Here is a 17,654-nt window from a genome sequence, read left to right on the forward strand (position 1 = left end):
AGGAAGGAATGCGTGTGTGAGAGACAGCGAGCTCTTCTAAATCTTGACTATAAACCACGATATTGTGACAATTAGAGCGTATCAGCCCCTTCACTTTTATGAATCCGGATGCATTTTTGCGCATTTTACACATGGATACAAATCATTATAAGATGTTGTATTTTAGTATTCTTACGTTAAATCCTTCAGAAGAGCTTTGTTAACATTAACACCCTCTATTTTACATTCAATTAAAGTCAGCAGAAAAATGCACGCTAGAGCTTCACAAGCTCGTGATGCCAAATTACGAATCATCAGAAACAGGTAAGGGCTCAATTTTCCAAATTGCCCACCGGAGCTGAAGAGCTCTCACGGTGCCACCTTCAACATGCGTTTTCACTGGCTGAGAACACGGAAGAAAAAGGAGGAACCAGACTGTGAGGCAGTCTTAACCAATGGTAGGACACGAGGAGGGGGGATTGACGTAACCTACTCATCCAATCAGCACAAACAAAACCCCTGCGTTGCAAACCCAGCCTGCTGGCTATATAAGCGACAATAACAGCTTGGAAATCCAGTCCGTTCGCTCACCGACCCGTCTGCGAAGGAACAGAAAGAATACTAAAACCAACCTCTCAACGAAAGCACTGAACGTCTCGCACCAAGTCTCAACATGAAAGCAATAAGCCCAGTAAGATCTTTCCGGAAAAACAGTGCGAATGTGTCTGAACACAGTCTGGGAATCTCTCGGAGCAAGACTCCGGTGGATGATCCATTAAGCCTGCTTTACAACATGAACGACTGCTACTCCAAGCTGAAGGAGCTGGTGCCCAGCATCCCTCAAAACAAAAACGTGAGTAAGATGGAAATCCTGCAGCATGTCATCGACTATATTCTGGACCTGCAGATCGCGCTTGACTCCAATGTCGCAATAACGAGCCTCCATCACCCGCGACCGGGGCAAGCGACATCCAGGACTCCCCTGACAACTCTCAATACAGATATCAGCATCTTGTCGTTACAGGTAAGGATATTGTCTGAAATATCAGAAGAATATAAACAAATATGCTACATTTGCTTGGGTCTATTTTCCCTATTGGCCTGCGCATTTTGAGTGCGTTTACTATGCGCAATTGTGGTCTATTGTGAAATTACACCATTTGGTTTACAAAAGGCATGTTATCCATGATCAACATTGCGAGGGTAGGCATTTTTGTGTGCGATCTCAATAATACCATGTATTTGACTGCGGCGGTGCTAATGAATATAAATGTTTGTTTTTCAGTCTCCGGAGTTCCCATCAGAGCTGATAACAGATGACAGCAGGAATCTTCATCGTTAACGCGGGTAGGTACGCTGTGTTCTCTACTCTGTCTGTGCTATTATGTCCGGGGTTTGTTTGTCTATTTGCCCACAGCCTGTTGTGGCAGAATTCAACGAAATTGAAAAGTCGCTGCATATTTATGACAGTAGGCTAATCATTATCTCATTGTTAATTTGTTCACTATTTGAACGGAATGCATTTGCAAACATTTTTGCTATACAGTATAGGCACGTTCTTTGTTATTGTGTTATAACGCAGCAACGCTCGTCTGTAATATAAAATAAATTGTGGTCTGGATTATTACTAGATGTCTACATAATTGGTGCAAGAAGAGGCTAAGCCCATCTGAACTGCAATTTCGGCGGATTCTCTCCCAGATAGTAGGCTGAAGTTGAATGAGAAAGTGCCCTATGCTGCGCTTGTGTGTGTGTGTACATCTGGAGCCCAGGGTTTGCTCAGTATTTGAGTGTTTGGTTAAATGTTAAAACTGCGGCTTCCTCCCTGGCGCCAGTCTGTCCGGATCTCTGCCCTGTTTGCAGTTTCTAAACACGCCTCTTTCTCAATCTTTTGCAGGTGTTTGGTTAAGGCACAAAACACACAGGACCTGGGAACCGGACTTTTTCCCCCTACATTTTTTTGTCCTCGGGTTCTGGATTTTCTTCAATTGAATCAAGAGACTTTGCTTATAAAGGACAATCTATGTGATGTGTTTTCAGTTCGGACACTCATATTATTTATCTTAAGACTTGTTTTGGTCCTTTCTTGAAATGGAAGGCGCGCTATACTCCCTACACGGGGAGGAAAAACAAATAAGAGGAAATCCTTGTGACAATCTCTTATCGGCCCATGAAGTCTTCGCTTTTTCTCCGGAATTGGAGAGTGAATAGAAGGCAACTTGGTTAGTTACTGTATATAGTTTAGTCTGTCTTGTCAGAATTGTTACTCTTCTTCGCACATGGACTGGACGTTGTAAAAAAAATATTTTAAAAAATCACACAAAAAAAACGAACGCGCGAAACCTTGTGCACTCTGAGTTTTATCTTGTATAGTTGCAGGAATTGCACATTTCTGCAAAAGTGTAATGCTGTACTTAATTATGCTGAAACTTTTTATAAAAGTAATAATGTAAATTGTAACGTTTTTATACAAAAAAATAATAAACAAATCAAATGCATTATTTGAGCATGTCTCCCAGCTGTATGGAAACTTGTAGCCTGTAGACAGACGTTCTTGAGATTGGAATTACAAAAGGTAACGTGACACAATGTTTTGGCTGAAAATGGTTCTGCAATGCTAGGTTGTCATGATCATCTACAATCCCAAAATGAGTTTCAATTCCCAGCCCATGCGGTGGTAATGAAGTCATTGTAGTGGGAATGTCAATCTTTCATGACAGTTGTGTCAACTGAATGATTAAATGTGAAGAATGGTGAGAAATTGTTGTGTCATTTCTCATTGACTAAGTTCGTCATTTACAGTGACATTGCTCAAATTCACACAACGCTCTCTAGTTTGCCTCTTCAATTCCTGAACATCTCGAGTGTTCAGGAATTGAGACCTACTTCTACCTCAACACGCACTGATTGGGTAAACTCCCAGGGTGTAGGCATATAGGAGACTGGGAATAAATGTGATTGTCTCACCTGTGCGCAATCACAGAACCTCTCTTATTGACACGATTCTGCATTAATCTGCGACTCACAAAGCTGTGAACTTCTGAAAAGAAACACTTCCAAACCAATTGTCATTTTTAAATGGCCTGCCAGTGCAGATCGACATACTATTTTGTAGAAAAGAAACACCGGCCCATAGTGCTACATTTCAGGATGTCTGTGTCATGACAATCAATATGAAAATAATTAGAAAACGCGTGTGTTCGTTTTGTCTGACCGTGCAATGACAACAGTAAGGCGAACTACCTGGATACTGCTCGATGCGCAAGCCTAAACTATAGCCGCACATTATTCCACTTTTACAGGTAGAATGACAAAGCACAAGCTCACCATTTCCCCACAAATTGGAAAGCTTCAGTTTCTTTACACAGAGTATACTCTCAATTGTGCCCAACATGCGAAGGGAAGTGCTTAGAATCGGCTGAAATTGATTGGCCACGGTATTATGCATATGTTTATGTCATAACCAATTTGGCCTTCTTACCTTCTCCCCACAAGTGAAAGTTCATGCCCACTGTTCAGTGATGCTGGCTGGGATGTCGTCTATGGCCTAATGTGGGTTTGTATGGAGAATCTGCCACCTACTGGTGAAAATAAAGTCTAGCTGACACCAGCTGATGCAATTATGTTTTAACCCTTTCTATATGGCAGGGTTTTCCTAAGTCAGTCCTGGGGCCTCCCCTGGGTGCAAGTTTAGTTTCTTTCCCTAGCACTACAGTCGATTCAAAATGTGTATTGCTAGGGCAAAAACCACAACGTGAACCCAGGGGAGGCCCCAGGACCCGACTTTGGGAAATTAATGAGATTTTTGAACAACAAACAAGTCTATCTTGAGCTCATAGGAAAAGTAGAGTTCAAGGGATGGGAAGCATGTTATGAACTGTTATACTTTATGCAGGAAGTTCAAAAAAGAAAATGCATCTGACAGCCAAGATGTTTATTTTTTTCACAAAAACATGGTTTCACATTGCACTCTGAAAAAGGCTCAGACCCTGAGACATATCAGTAGTGCATGGAACACACTTTTTCATACCACAGAAACAGTTTACCACACTGTTCATAGATTTTAAATCTATAATTACAGCACAAAACAGCAGATTGTTTGGAAAAAAAAGACCTTTCAGTCACAGCAATACTACACCAAGTAACTCATGTTTGAACATGGCACATTTTCACTGGTAGCCTACTTGATAACTACAATTGAGGAAAATGTAGTTTAAGCACAAAGCCAATTCTGATTGTTCAGTAACCTATAATGAAGTACAGTATACAACATCGCACCAACACCACGCCAAAACACAACATTCATAGGGATCCACAATCACATCACTCCACAATTCACTACCCTTTTCCAACAGCAAAAACTAACATGACAGCACAACACCTAACTGCATTACAGCACAACACCGAACTGCATTACAGCACAACACCGAACTGCATTACAGCACAACACCTAACTGCATTACAGCACAACACCGAACTGCATTACAGCACAACACCTAACTGCATTACAGCACAACACCTAACTGCATTACAGCACAACACCGAACTGCATTACAGCACAACACCGAACTGCATTACAGCACAACACCTAACTGCATTACAGCACAACACCTAACTGCATTACAGCACAACACCTAACTGCATTACAGGACAACACCTAACTGCATTACAGCACAACACCTAACTGCATTACAGCACAACACCTAACTGCATTACAGCACAACACCTAACTGCATTACAGGGGCATTTCAATTGGACTTATTCCATATTAGTCTGATGTCATTATTAACTTTCAAATTATTTCACAAAATGTATCCGGAGTTCTTGATGTATTTTCGATTTGTCTACAAGCCAGGACATTCATTTATCAACCCACATTATTTAATATTTTTATGGTTGGCAAACAAGGTGATCTCCTTCGTTTTAGCTTATTTTGGTTGAATGCTGTAACACTTTCTCACAACCTTCAGTATTTAAAAAAATTTATTTGCAGATTAATAGGCCTGTTTTTATTTGCATCTATATCAATGTAACAGATTTGTAAGGACCTTTATTTTTCAGAAGCACATCAAGCAACATCTACGGGACCTCAAAGGCCTGGACACTCTCACAGGACACTCTCCCTCTCATCCTCCAGAATAATGGCATCAGGGGCCCCTGTGCGTCCCTCGAGGGCCCCCTCGGTGCTCAGGGCCCTCTTGAGGATGATCCCACGCAGGTTCTGGTTGTGGACGGGCCCCGTGGTTGAGGCAGTACTGGAGCCTGGGGTGGAGCTCTCTTTGTCTTGGCTGGTGTTGGTGGTGGCAGCGTTGTTGCTGCTGTTGTTGTTGAGTGTGGTGGTGTTGGCGACGTGGTTGAGGTTGCTCATGGACAAGCTGGCGGGGAACCAGGTTTCGTCGGGGCTGGAGGCCATTAGGCTGCCCTCGGACGGGGCCTCGGAGCAGATGGACATGCGGGCGATGGTGGAATCCTCGAGTCCACTCAGACTGCTGGACAGCAGGCCCCTCTTCTTTACCAGACCTTCTAGCTCCAGCTCTATCAGGTCTGCTTTATTAACCTCTTCAGCTTCCTCTAGGGAGTGGTCCGAGGAGCTCTCACCAGACCTCAGCCCAGAGTCAGACGAGTCCTTCTTGTCCTGGACAATGTCGGATGTCGCTTGGGCGTCCCCCTCCTTCCCTTCTTCCTGGAGCAGAGGGGTGTTGTCTGACTCCTCCCGCCCTGACTCCTCGTCACTGGGGACTTTGTGGTATCGAGGCCCTGCTCCCTTCACCTTGGAGCCCCCTGCTTTGGAGGAGCTGGAATACATCTTCTCGTCCTCTTCGCTGATGGGGTCCAGGGGGGCATCTGTATCGACCGCATCCGTAGCTTTAGCACCTCTCTTGGTGGAGAAAGAGGGCTTGCGTCCCTCCTGCTCTGCCCCGTCTTTGGCCTTTTCCTCTGGGTCTCGGGCCTCTCGGCTCTGGAGGAACTGGCCCGGGTGGGGCTGGACAGGCTTCTCTCCCCCGCTTCCGGCCACGTCCAGCTGGGTCATCTGGGTGATGTACTCGCGGTAGGCGTCACGGTACTCTGCCTGCTGCTTGTCCGTCAGCTTGCAGATATCGTTGGACGACTCCTGGGAGTTGAGGCTGGACATGCTGGGGGTGCGGTGGGTGGCCGCCTGGGGGAGGGGTGGGGAGAAGAGGGGAACGTGCGGTATAAAGGTTTTTGTTATGGTTGAGGGGGGAATGGGATGCATCATGGACGTTATTGGTTTGGGTAAAATAGCACAAATCTCATGGGGTTTGTGGTCATGGTGGTGCTGTTTGAATCTACAAGCAAACAGCACTGCAAGCCACCAATGAACTAATAATGACAGGAGAAAACTGACAGCCATACTAGAGAAGAAGTTTATGTTTGCGTACATGTTCGCATGTTGGCGGTTGAACAGAGAGGGCAAAAATAACAGCTTTTCTAACACCTTGCCTTGCCTTTTGGTGGTGTGAGTCTGCATGTGTGTTTGTGATCCGCCACGTCAACTTCCTCAACCAGGGGAGGTCAAAACTGCCGTGATCTCACCCAAATCCACATGCTATTTTAGCTCTGATGAGTTCACTGACTGATTGTGTAAGCGTATACAGTGCCTAGTGAAAGTCTACACACCCATTGCACAGTTCACATTTTTGCTGCCTTTAATCCCATTTTACATAAACATTTAACTGGATATTTTCCCGACAGATCGACACAACCTGCTCCACATTTTCAAAATAAAATTGAATTATAGAACATTTTCCAAATTGATTTGATTGTGGATGTCTTCACACCCCAGAGTTAATACTAGGTGAATGTACCTTTGGCAGCCATTACACAGATGTGAATCATTTTTAGTAAGTTGCTACCAACATTTATGGCAACACATAAAGTATGTGGACACCCCTTCAAATGAGTGGATTCAGCTATTTCAGCCACACCTGTTGCTGACAGGTGTATAACTCTGAGCACACAGCCATTCAATCTCCATAGACAAACATTGGCAGTATAATGGCCTTACTGAAGAACTCCGTGACTTTCAACGTGGCATCATCATAGGATGCCACCTTTCCAACAAGTCAGTCTGTCAAATTTCCACCCTGCTAGAGCTGCCCCGTTCAACTGTAAGTGCTGTTATTTTGAAGTGGAAACTTCTAGGAGCAACAATGGCTCAGCCTTGAAGTGGTAGGCCACACAAGCTCACAGGACATGACCACCGAGTGCTGAAAATAAAGCATTTTGGTCATATAGTGTAATCTTTCAAAAAAGCTGCGGTAGCAATGATTATCCACACATACTGAGCAGCTCATGTTATAGACAGAAGCATGCTACATGGCAGACCAATCCGAACTCATCTCACGGCATGTCCAGCACACCCATTATCTCAGTCAATCATGGCTAGTGGGAAGGTTCCTGTCTAAACCAACTAGGCTCATATTTTAACAATTGTATTCGTATTTACAGATGGCATACACGTTTGTTATTAAAGCACATGAAAGTTCACATGTTCCAGAAGGCATTTCTGCCAAAGAAACGCATGTTGCTAAAAAATTTTAAACATTGAAATGCCTCTCCTGTGAAGTAGTGACATACGCCTAGCTACTTGAAACGGGTCACAAATAAAGATGTATTGATTGTATATATCGTCACACCTCAAATCAATACTTGATGGAAGCACCTTTGGTAGTCATTACAACGGTTAATACTTTGAATAAGATTCTACCAACCTTACACAACTCTTAGTGCAACATAATCCATTGTTTTTGTCAAAATTGCTCAAGCACAGTACAATTGGTTGGGAATCATTGATGGACAGCAATATTCAAACCTTGTCTCTGATTTTCAAGCAGATTAAATCCAGGACTGAGACTGGCCCATTCAGGAACACTGAATACCTCTTGAAGTCATTCTGGTGTGTTTTAGGCATTCAAATGTGTGCAATCTCTGAAAAATAAAAAACACTCTATCCCAGCTTTTTACCTTTGCAGTTGGCATACACGTTTGTTATTAAAGCACATTTGTTATTAAATATTTATTTTGATCTTGACAAACTCCCCAATCCCTAAAAGTGACAAGCATACACATAACATGATGCTGCCACCACAATACTTGAAAATACAAAATGGATCAACAACATTACATTCACTCCACATTACCGGCCTGTTTGACAAAGTAAAAAGAAGGAAAGCCATATTATAAGAATCTACTTCAAATCCTCCATTCAGTTTGCAACAACACAGCAAAGAAATTATGTTTTGGGGTTGGGGTCAAATCCAATCCAACACATAGTGAAACCCTCTGTATTGTGGTGGCAGCATTATGTTATGGGTATGCTTGTCACCGGCAGGGACTGGTGAGTATGTCAGGATCAAAAGAAATATGAAAAACAGCAAAGACCAGGTAAAAAGTTATAGGAAAACCTGCCATAGTCTTCTAAAACCTAAGCCTCGGATAGAGATTTATTTACACAAATACCCACATTGTAATGTCAAGGACACACGGGTAAGAGTCTAGCTGCATTTTCAGATATCGTACGTTTCAAATTTGATCAGAAAGTAATTTTCATTATAATTTATGTTCGCTAGTTAACATTGAACCGAATTGGTTAGCTTTAGCTACCTGCAGATTCATACACCAGTACTGTGGCTATTGGTTGGAATTATGGTTCAGTGTTTAGCTAGCTAACTATATGTCTAACAAAAGACTCCACTTCGCAAGATAATTGTTCAATTTACCCATCAAGTTAGCCAGGTGTGTCTGTGGGTGATTATGGCCATCTATTACATTTCATGAACATGTGTACATGTCCAGACTTTAGTGATCCATGGAGTTTGCTAGATGTGTGTGTGTGTGTGTGTGTGTGTGTGTTAATTTTACTTTAACTTTGAAAATGTGGGGTAGGTTGTGCAGATCTGTAGTAAAAAAATAAATAATAATAATAATTGTATCACATGACCCATCAAAGTATCTGGGTAAGCATCATCTAATAATTATAAGATATGTGTATCTGGACACTTTCAAAGTCAGATTAGCATATAGGCCGAGGACTGTATTTTTAAAGTATATTTTTACTTGTAGTCTTTCCTTAATGTAGGCTACTACTTTCACTGCTTTTAGTCTTGAAATCTTTGGTTGTTTACTACACTACTCACTCTATTTATTTACCACATGGCCTGACATGTGAATCCTTAAAGTGGTGGGTGGGGCTAAGGCTTAAGAGGGTCTGAACGATGCTGAATGGGTGTAGACAAAGAAGAGCTCTCCAGTACGTGTACTAAAACATTTTCTCAAAAGTGGGGTGCAAATTTAGCAACGTTCAAAGCAGAACTACTTTCCCATTGCTCCTCAACTGCAGTGTATGATATATAAGTCTGTACTTTTATCTCATGCAAACAAAAAAAAACACAATTTCAAATTTTGTTACATAAGACCAAATTGAGGTGGTTGGTGACATTTTTTATTTGAAACATTTTCTATAATTTTACTTTAACTTTGAAAATGTGGAGTAGGTTGTGCAGATCTGTAGTAAAAAAAAATAATAATAATAATTGTATCGTTTAAAAAAAATAATAATAATTTCAAGACAGTAAAATATAAAAGACTTTGCAAGGGGTGTTTAGACTTTCACTAGCAACTGTGCTTGCATATTTGACTGCTTACATGTCTGCTTTAAGGGTATTTGGATGGCTTGGTATGTTTATGTATGTTTGTGGATATGTGAATGTGTTTATCTGTTCTCATGAGTAGAAGACAGGACCTGAGTCTGTGTATGTACTGCAGGTGCATATGAACGTGTGTTGCAGTGTGTGTGTGTGTGTACGTGAGTGTACCGTATTTCTCAATGAGTGTCTGTGTGTACGAGTGTACGTGTGTGTGTGCAGATGTGTATACAAGTGGGTGTGTGTGTATTCAACTCACCACGGGCCAGTGCTGAGTGGGTCTCGGGGGCTCCTCCAGACCCAGGCCTGCGTTACTCAGCTCCTCGAAGCTGAGGTTGAAGCTGTAGCTGCCCACCTCGTGGGGAGCTCCCTGGTGCCTGGCCGTCTCCATGTTGACTACGCTGCTGCCCTGCTCGCTGGCCGCATGAGACTCATCCTGCAGGGCCTGGCTCTCTCCGTGACGCTGCTCCATCACCTGGGAGAGGGGACTGTTAGAGAGAGAAGCATACAGCCAGCCATGTGCAGAGTAAACATGTCACCACAAGGTATACATAGACTCAACATAGGAAATATCTACAGCTGCAGAGGCAATATACAGTATAAACACTAGCCATGAAACCAACATACAACTACAAACTCTATAGAACAACACACAACCAATGGGTTTAGATTCAGCACACTGCACACTGATTCAGCACACAATACATCACCATCATCTTAATACTGTAGACTTTTAACACAAAGTCAGTAATAGTATTTTAGTTCAATAGACGGTGAGTAGATCTGATGTCAACTCTATAGGGCCTATATGCATACAGTAGTGGTCCGGTCTCCACATCAGATGGCTTGGGAAGTGCTCAGAGGGAAAAATGCAATTTATTGTAAAACCTCGCAGCTATTCAGAGTCAGACCCCTCGACTGCATGGAGACTGGCTGACTGCAGCTCCCACTGACAATAACCTTCCTTCATCTAAATCTCAGCCATCTTGGACCAGATGGCTCGCTGGCTGGCCACGTTCTGGCAACACAACATTCGTTTGTGGAAGGAGGCACAAACGGACATCTGATCAACGCAAGCTACATGTGTTCCTGATTCCAGCCCCCCGAGCGAGCGGAGCAGACTGCAGACGTTCTCGTAATACGGATTATAAAACCCTCCGATGTCTCCAGAGAAGGCTCAAGATGTATTACAAGATGCCCAGATTTTTTTTTTTTAGAAGACAATAAAACAACACACAAAACACAAATTCGGTGAATAAAAAAAGAAACAATAATAAATCAGGAAATCAATATTAATGTACACATCAAATAAATAGAAGGAGGATATCGAGTATTTAAAAGCGGAGGTGGAGGTTTTGTCTTACCATGCCTCTGAAGAGTTGCCAGTCGCCGAAGTTCATGTTCATCTCTTTCTTCAGCTCTTCCAGGTTGCATTGAGACAGCACCCGGCCATTCACATTGGCCTAACACGGAGAGAGGGAGAGACATGATCACGACTGATCAAATACATGCACATTGGGCTAGTTCGGCCACAGATAAAACCTAATCCTGGACTAAAAAGCACTATCAATGGAGATTCTCCATCAAGCTTGATTTTTATTCAAGGATTAGGCTTAATCTGTGTCCGGGAATCTGCCCCATACTGTATAAATTAGGGCGTAAGTGGGAATGAATTGAGTAAAGTAGGCCCATATGTACAGTTCCAGTCAAAAGTTTGGACACACCCAATCATTTAAAGGTTTTTCTTTATTTTGACTATTTTTTACATTGTAGAATAATAGTGGAGACATCAAACATATAATAACACATATGGAATCATGAAGTAACCAAAACAGTGTTAAACAAATCAAAATAGATTTTATATTTGAGATTCTTAAAAGTTGCCACCCTTTGTCTTCATGACAGCTTTGCACACTCTTGACATTCTCTCAACCAGCTTCATCTGGAATGCTTTTCCTACAGTCTTGAATGAGTTCCCACATATGCTGAGAGAGGCAGAGGCTGCTTGTTGGCTGCTTTTCCTTGGATCTGCAGTCTGAACAATCTCAATTGGTTTGAGGTTAGGTCATTGTGGAGGCCAGGTCATCTGATGCAGCACTCCATCACTCTCCTTCTTGGTCAAATAGCCCTTACACAGCCTGGAGGTGTGCTATGGGTTATTGTCCTGTTGGAAAAAAAAGATAGTCCCACTACACGCAAACCAGATGGGATGGCGTATTGCTGCAGAATGCTGTGACCATGCTGGTTAAGTGTGCCTTGAATTCTAAAGATATCACCAGCAAAGCACCCCCGCACCATCACGCCACCTCCTCCATGCTTCATGGTTGGAACCACACATACGGAGATCATCCGTTCACCTATTCTGCATCTCACAAAGACACAGCGGTTGGAACCAAAAACCAAAAATTTGGACTCATTACACCAAAGGACAGATTTCCACCGGTCTAACATCCATTGAGCATGTTTCTTTGCCCAAGCAAGTCCCTTCTTATTGCTGTCCTTTAGTAGTGGTTTCTTTGCAGCAATTCAACCATGAAGGCCTGATTCATGCAGTCTCCTGTGAACAGTTGATGCTGAGATGTGTCTGTTACTTGAACTCTGTGAAGCATTTATTTGGGCTGCAATTTCTGAGGCTGGTAAACGCTAATGAACTTATCCTCTGCAGCAGAGGTAACTTTGGGTCTTCCTTTCCTGTGGCGGTCCTCACGAGAGCCAGTTTCATCATAGTGCTTGATGGTTTTTGCGACTGCACTTGAAGAAACGTTCAAAGTTCTTGAGATTTTCCGCATTGACTGACCTTCATGTCTTAATCTCTTTGCTTATTTGAGCTTTTCTTACCATAATATGGACTTGGTCTTTTACCAAATAGGGCTATCTTCTGTATACCAACCCTACCTTGTCACAACACAACTGATTGGCTCAAACGCATTAAGAAGGAAAGAAATTCCACAAATTAACTTAACAATGCACACCTGTTAATTGAAATACATTCCAGGTGACTACCTCATGAAGCTGGTTGAGAGAATGCCAAGAGTGTGCAAAGCTATCATCCATGCAAAGGGTGGCTACTACCTTCCGATGGTATACAGTAGTCCTGGGCCACATTTCCAAACATGAGCTTGTATGAACTCTACATTGCTATACTTTCCTCAGGAAACAAATGTGTCCCCGGTTCTGCACCTCACAAAACAATAAATCATTTTACAAAGACAATGTCTCACTTAAAGTGTTGTTAGGTGGGCCGACTGGGGTCTAGAGCAGTGGTTCTTCAAACATTCAACCTCCAGCTGCATACCCCCTCTAGTACCAGGGTCAGCGCACTCTCAAATGTTGTTTTTAACCATCATTGTAAGCCTGCACACACACACACCCCTACCTCTTTTTCAATTTTCGCCTAAAATGACATACCCAAATCTAACTGCCTGTAGCTCAGGCCCTGAAGCAAGGATATGCATATTCTTGGTACCATTTGAAAGGAAAACACTTTGAAGTTTATTGAAATGCGAAAGGAATATAGGAGAATATAACACAATATATCTGGTAAAAGATAATACAAAGAAAAATAACAACAGTTCTTTTGTATTTTCTTTGTACCATCATCTTTGAAATGCAAGTGAAAGGCCATAATGTATTATTCCAGCCCAGGTGCAATTTAGATATTGGCCACTAGATGGCAGCAGTGTGCACGCAAAGTTTTAGTCCAATGAACCATTACATTTCTGTTCAAAATATCGTATCAAGACTGCCCAAAGCCCGCCTAATTTGTTGTTCATGTTCAAAACTGTGCACTCTCCTCAAACAATAGCATGGTATTCTTTCACTGTAATAGCTACTGTAAATTGGACTGTGCAGTTAGATTAACAAGAATTTAAGCTTTCTGCCATGTCTATGTCCTGGGAAATATTCTTGTTACTTACAACGTCATGCTAATCGCATTAGCCTATGTTAGCTCAACTGTCCCATAAGAATAAGTGTGAATTTTTGTTACAACATAGCTAGCAGAAAGTGACAAAGAGTTCTTATAGGACCAGGGCACAAATAATAATAATCAATAATTTTGCTCTTTATTTAGCCATCTTACAGAAAAAAATGTATTTGTTCCTCAAAAATTGTGAATAACTCACCACAGGTTAATGAGAAGGGTGTGCTTGAAAGGATGTACATAAATCTGCAATGTTGGGTTCTATTGGAGAGAGTCTCAGTCTTAAATAATTTTCTACACAATCTACTTTCACATAGGTACGTGGTTTAAAAGGGCATCAATGTCTTAGCAGCGCGATTTGCCAAGGCAGGATACTCTGAGCGCAGCCCTATCCAGAAATCTGGCAGTGGCTTCTGATTAAATTCAATTTTCACAGAACTGCTTGTTGCAATTTCGATGAGGCTCTCTTGTTCAGATATCGATATGTGGACTGGGGGCAGGGCACGAAAGGAATAATGAATCCAGTTGTTTGTGTCGTCCATTTCGGGAAAGTACCTGCATAATTGCTCACCCAGCTCCCTCAGATGCTTCGCTATATCACATTTGACATTGTCTGTAAGCTTGAGTTCATTTGCACACAAAACTCGAAGTCATCTTTATGCTCACTCCAAAAACTCCCATGGCTTATTTTTTTAATTTACAACTGCAACCTGGCCAAGATAAAGCAAAGCAGTGCAAATCAAACAACAACACAGGGTTACAGATGGAATAAACAAACATACATTCAACAACAACACAATAAAAAAAAGTATATATACAGTTTGTGCAAATGAGGTAAGATAAGCGAGGTAAGGCAATAAATAGGCCATTAGTGGTGAAATAATTACAATTTAGCAATGAAACATTTGACATTGTGTTATTTCGCTAAACACCAGATGGTATAATTTTATTTTTGGCAGTGAAATGGAGGCTACTCAGGCGAGAAAAAAACCTCACCCAAATATGTAGCCCAATTGGAAAATGAACCGTTTGAAAATGTGAAGAAAAGAATGTGAATCACATTTTTATTTGGCGTACCCCCGTCGGCATTGCTACGCGTCACACAGTTTGGGAATACCTGGTCTACAGGAATTGATATATTGCCTAGACATTAATGACATCCTGTCTAAATGGACTGGAAGCTCAATGCAGACAGCGACTTTGGCTGTTTTGTTGGGCCATATAAAGGCTACTCAGATCATTATTAAAAGGCCCAGTGCAGTAAAAAAATGTGATTGCCATGTGTTTTAAAGTATGTGGATACCCCTTCAATTTTGTCGATACGGCTATTTCAGCCACATCCATTGCGGACAGGTGTGATGGAGCTTTGGCCTGCCTAGTGACATCATCCGACGGTAAATTAGTTAATAGACCAATAAGAAAGAAGTTCCAAACCTCTCTACCAATAACAGCTAGCTTTCAGTTTTCCCCTCCCCACTCCAACCACTCCCAGACAGTCCTAGCAAAAAATCTTGAGAAATTGCTCTTTGCTAAGAAGCTATTTTTGTTTATTTTAGACCATTTTAATTGAAAACAATCACAGTACAGTATGGAATTGTTAACCAGAAATGATTTAATATTGAGATAAAAACAGCTGCATATTAACTTTAATACAGACAGAAATGAAACCCTTGGGTGTTGATCAATATGCATACTACCATGCTCCACACTCTCATGCTGCAAGTTTGTTCTCTGAGGCCTTGAGTACATACAAATTTACATTTGAAAAGCAATGCGCACTCCCATGCTACTGCATTAACTTTGAACAATACAAACTAAACAAGATAACTACATAAAGCAAACGTGAGCTTGTAACTTCATAATTATCAGCTAGCTATATGTGAATCCTATTAATCTAGCCAGCCAGCTAGTTTTACATGTAAAAGTGACCTAAAACGAATGTTGTTAGGTCAGTAGCTGGCTAACGTTAGCTACAAATTCTTCATGGGTAGCTAGCGAGCAGCTAATTCTTCGTTAGCCAGCCTCTGGTCTATGCACACTACAGTGGATATTCTAGGCAGTTAAACATGCCAAAATTAACACAGTATGTATTTATTAACGTGTCAACATAAATATTGTATTCAGGTAACATATGCGATGCGAGTGGGCAACATTTCATTCCAAAGTCGGAGTTTTTTTTTTTTTTTACAGGGACAGTGCACATTAATCAACGTTTTAGTAAAAGTGCCGGTTTTAGCCTTGATGATTTTCTCTCAGCTCAAAACCCGATGGCATTCAAGAAATGTTGAGATGTATTTTATGTGGTTGCGTCATATTACGTTCATATTTCAGTTGAAGCTTGCATCGGAGCATGCTTTGAAAAGTACGCATCTGACAATTGGCCTCTGTTCTGCATACTTTGATTTGGACTCATGCCCCAACTCTTCCGTTCTGACGCAAATTGCATATTGAGATACACCCCTTGTGTGAAATGGACACACTGACATGACTGATATTGAATCTTTTGAATCAACTTTATTGACAGAAGTGTTGTATAAGCAAACGTAGGAGGCCGAGTGTGTGTATATGAGGGTTGTGTGTGTATAGCAGGCCTCACCTTCTTGATGGTGGCGGTGTACTGGGCCAGCATGCTAGGGTCCATGCCGTCGATGTGTGTGACGCGCTCACACACCACGTCCGTGTTCAGAGAGCTGAGGAGTACCACAGGGGCGCCTGGTACCCCAGAGCCAGAACCCTGTCCCACACACACACACACACACACACACACACACACACAGGGAGACAGACAGAAACAGTCAGAATCACCATTTGACTAAGTAGCGTAGCATGGATAAATTACAACCACTGCAACGACTCATACGTTTAGCGCAATGCTTTAACCACCACAGCGTAGCGTTACAACCACCACAGCGTAGCGTTACAACCACCACAGCTAGGTTAATATGGACGAAGGTTAACACTGGAGTATCTTATTCACTGCAACCAGGAACACTAGTCCCTTTTTCACAGCATGGCACAAAGACAAAAGAGCAAGCAAAACCAAAATGCAATTATCTTTGTTAGTGCAAGCACCTGTGAGGTAACAATAGAAGAGCATTGTAACTAAAGTGGCACCAGATGTGCAATATGGGCTCTGTTGGGGGTCTTTATGTTAATCTGAACACTGTAGATGGTAGTGCAGTATTCAATGTACACACATGAGCCGTGTGTGTGTGCACGTCTCCCCCTCATATAAGCTAGAAGAGTAGCCAATATCCTCGCCCCCCTAATGATCTCGAACCAGAGACTCCCAGCTAGCCTGACATGCCACCCACTAGCAGTGAAACAAAACACAACAACCCTCCTCCTCCCTCCCCCCGCTCTCTCTTTCTCTCTATTAATACCACTAGGACATGGTTTCAGACTGAGCAACAACAAAACAACAGCTTTGTCGACATGGGCGAGAAGGCGGCGAGGCTTAGAAGACGTCTGTGCTTGCTCTCTCGCTGCGAGTGCTTGTTAGACAAAATAAGCTGTAGACGTCTTAACAGAGCCGAGCAGAACGGGGGGGGGGGGGGTCTCTCTGTGAAAGGAGGCAGAGGGTGAAGGTCAGTTAGGGAGGTTAGCTACTGTACATAGACAGTGCTGAAGGAGTGTAGCGTACTGCTGTATCAGCTGCACTCTGCACTAATAGTGTGTGTGTGTGTGTGTGTGTGGCTATAGCAGTCAAGACTTGCTGTAGCACACTAATCTGCATGTCTGCTAATGCAAAGGAACAAGTATCAAAGGAACATAGACAACTTTACCTGTTTTATAGACATGTCTTGTGTCAGTTTGATTAGCATGCCCCTGCAGCCCTTTTCATTAGAAGCACCAGAGAGAGCAATTATCTCGTAGACTAGAGCTCCTCAATAATGATGGCCCATATGATTTCCGCTTCTTAGGTGTAGAAATTAGACTACTTGACAGGCATTTTGAAACATGCTCCTAAATTGAGTCTCGCAAACATGGCAACCAAAACGTTCCGGTGAGTTTTGTTGAACTCGACTAGAAGTAGGATTCGTGACACATCATACGTTGGATGACCTAGAAGAGGCCTAAATCCTAGA

General features: G+C 42.3%; 2 protein-coding genes across 5 annotated transcripts in view; one reads left to right on the plus strand and one right to left on the minus strand.

Moving 5' to 3' along the window:
* The first annotated feature begins 534 nt into the window (after positions 1–534).
* On the plus strand, positions 535–2,477 carry id2a (inhibitor of DNA binding 2a). Of its 2 annotated transcripts, none has more exons than XM_029675053.2 (3): positions 535–1,003; positions 1,265–1,330; positions 1,877–2,477. In XM_029675053.2, the coding sequence occupies exons 1-2, from the start codon at positions 653–655 to the stop codon at positions 1,319–1,321; spliced, it is 408 nt and encodes a 135-aa protein (XP_029530913.1). In that variant the 5' UTR covers positions 535–652; the 3' UTR covers positions 1,322–1,330; positions 1,877–2,477. The 2 variants fall into 2 exon arrangements, with proteins under 2 accessions (XP_029530913.1, XP_029530912.1); XM_029675052.2 differs by having other exon boundaries at positions 1,265–1,326.
* A 1,421-nt stretch (positions 2,478–3,898) lies between these two features.
* Positions 3,899–17,654, minus strand: part of kidins220a (kinase D-interacting substrate 220a) — a 76,922-nt gene continuing 63,166 nt past the window's right edge. For all 3 annotated transcript variants that reach the window (XM_029675055.2, XM_029675056.2, XM_029675054.2), the window contains 4 exons: positions 16,163–16,300; positions 11,009–11,107; positions 9,904–10,119; positions 3,899–6,136 (listed from right to left, as the gene is read on the minus strand). In XM_029675055.2, coding sequence (XP_029530915.1) covers positions 5,087–6,136; positions 9,904–10,119; positions 11,009–11,107; positions 16,163–16,300 — 1,503 coding nt within the window. In that variant the 3' untranslated portion in view covers positions 3,899–5,086. The remainder of the gene's footprint in view (positions 6,137–9,903; positions 10,120–11,008; positions 11,108–16,162; positions 16,301–17,654) is intronic.

Source organism: Oncorhynchus nerka, linkage group LG12 (genome assembly GCF_034236695.1).
Source record: "Oncorhynchus nerka isolate Pitt River linkage group LG12, Oner_Uvic_2.0, whole genome shotgun sequence".
Lineage (NCBI taxonomy): Eukaryota > Metazoa > Chordata > Actinopteri > Salmoniformes > Salmonidae > Oncorhynchus > Oncorhynchus nerka.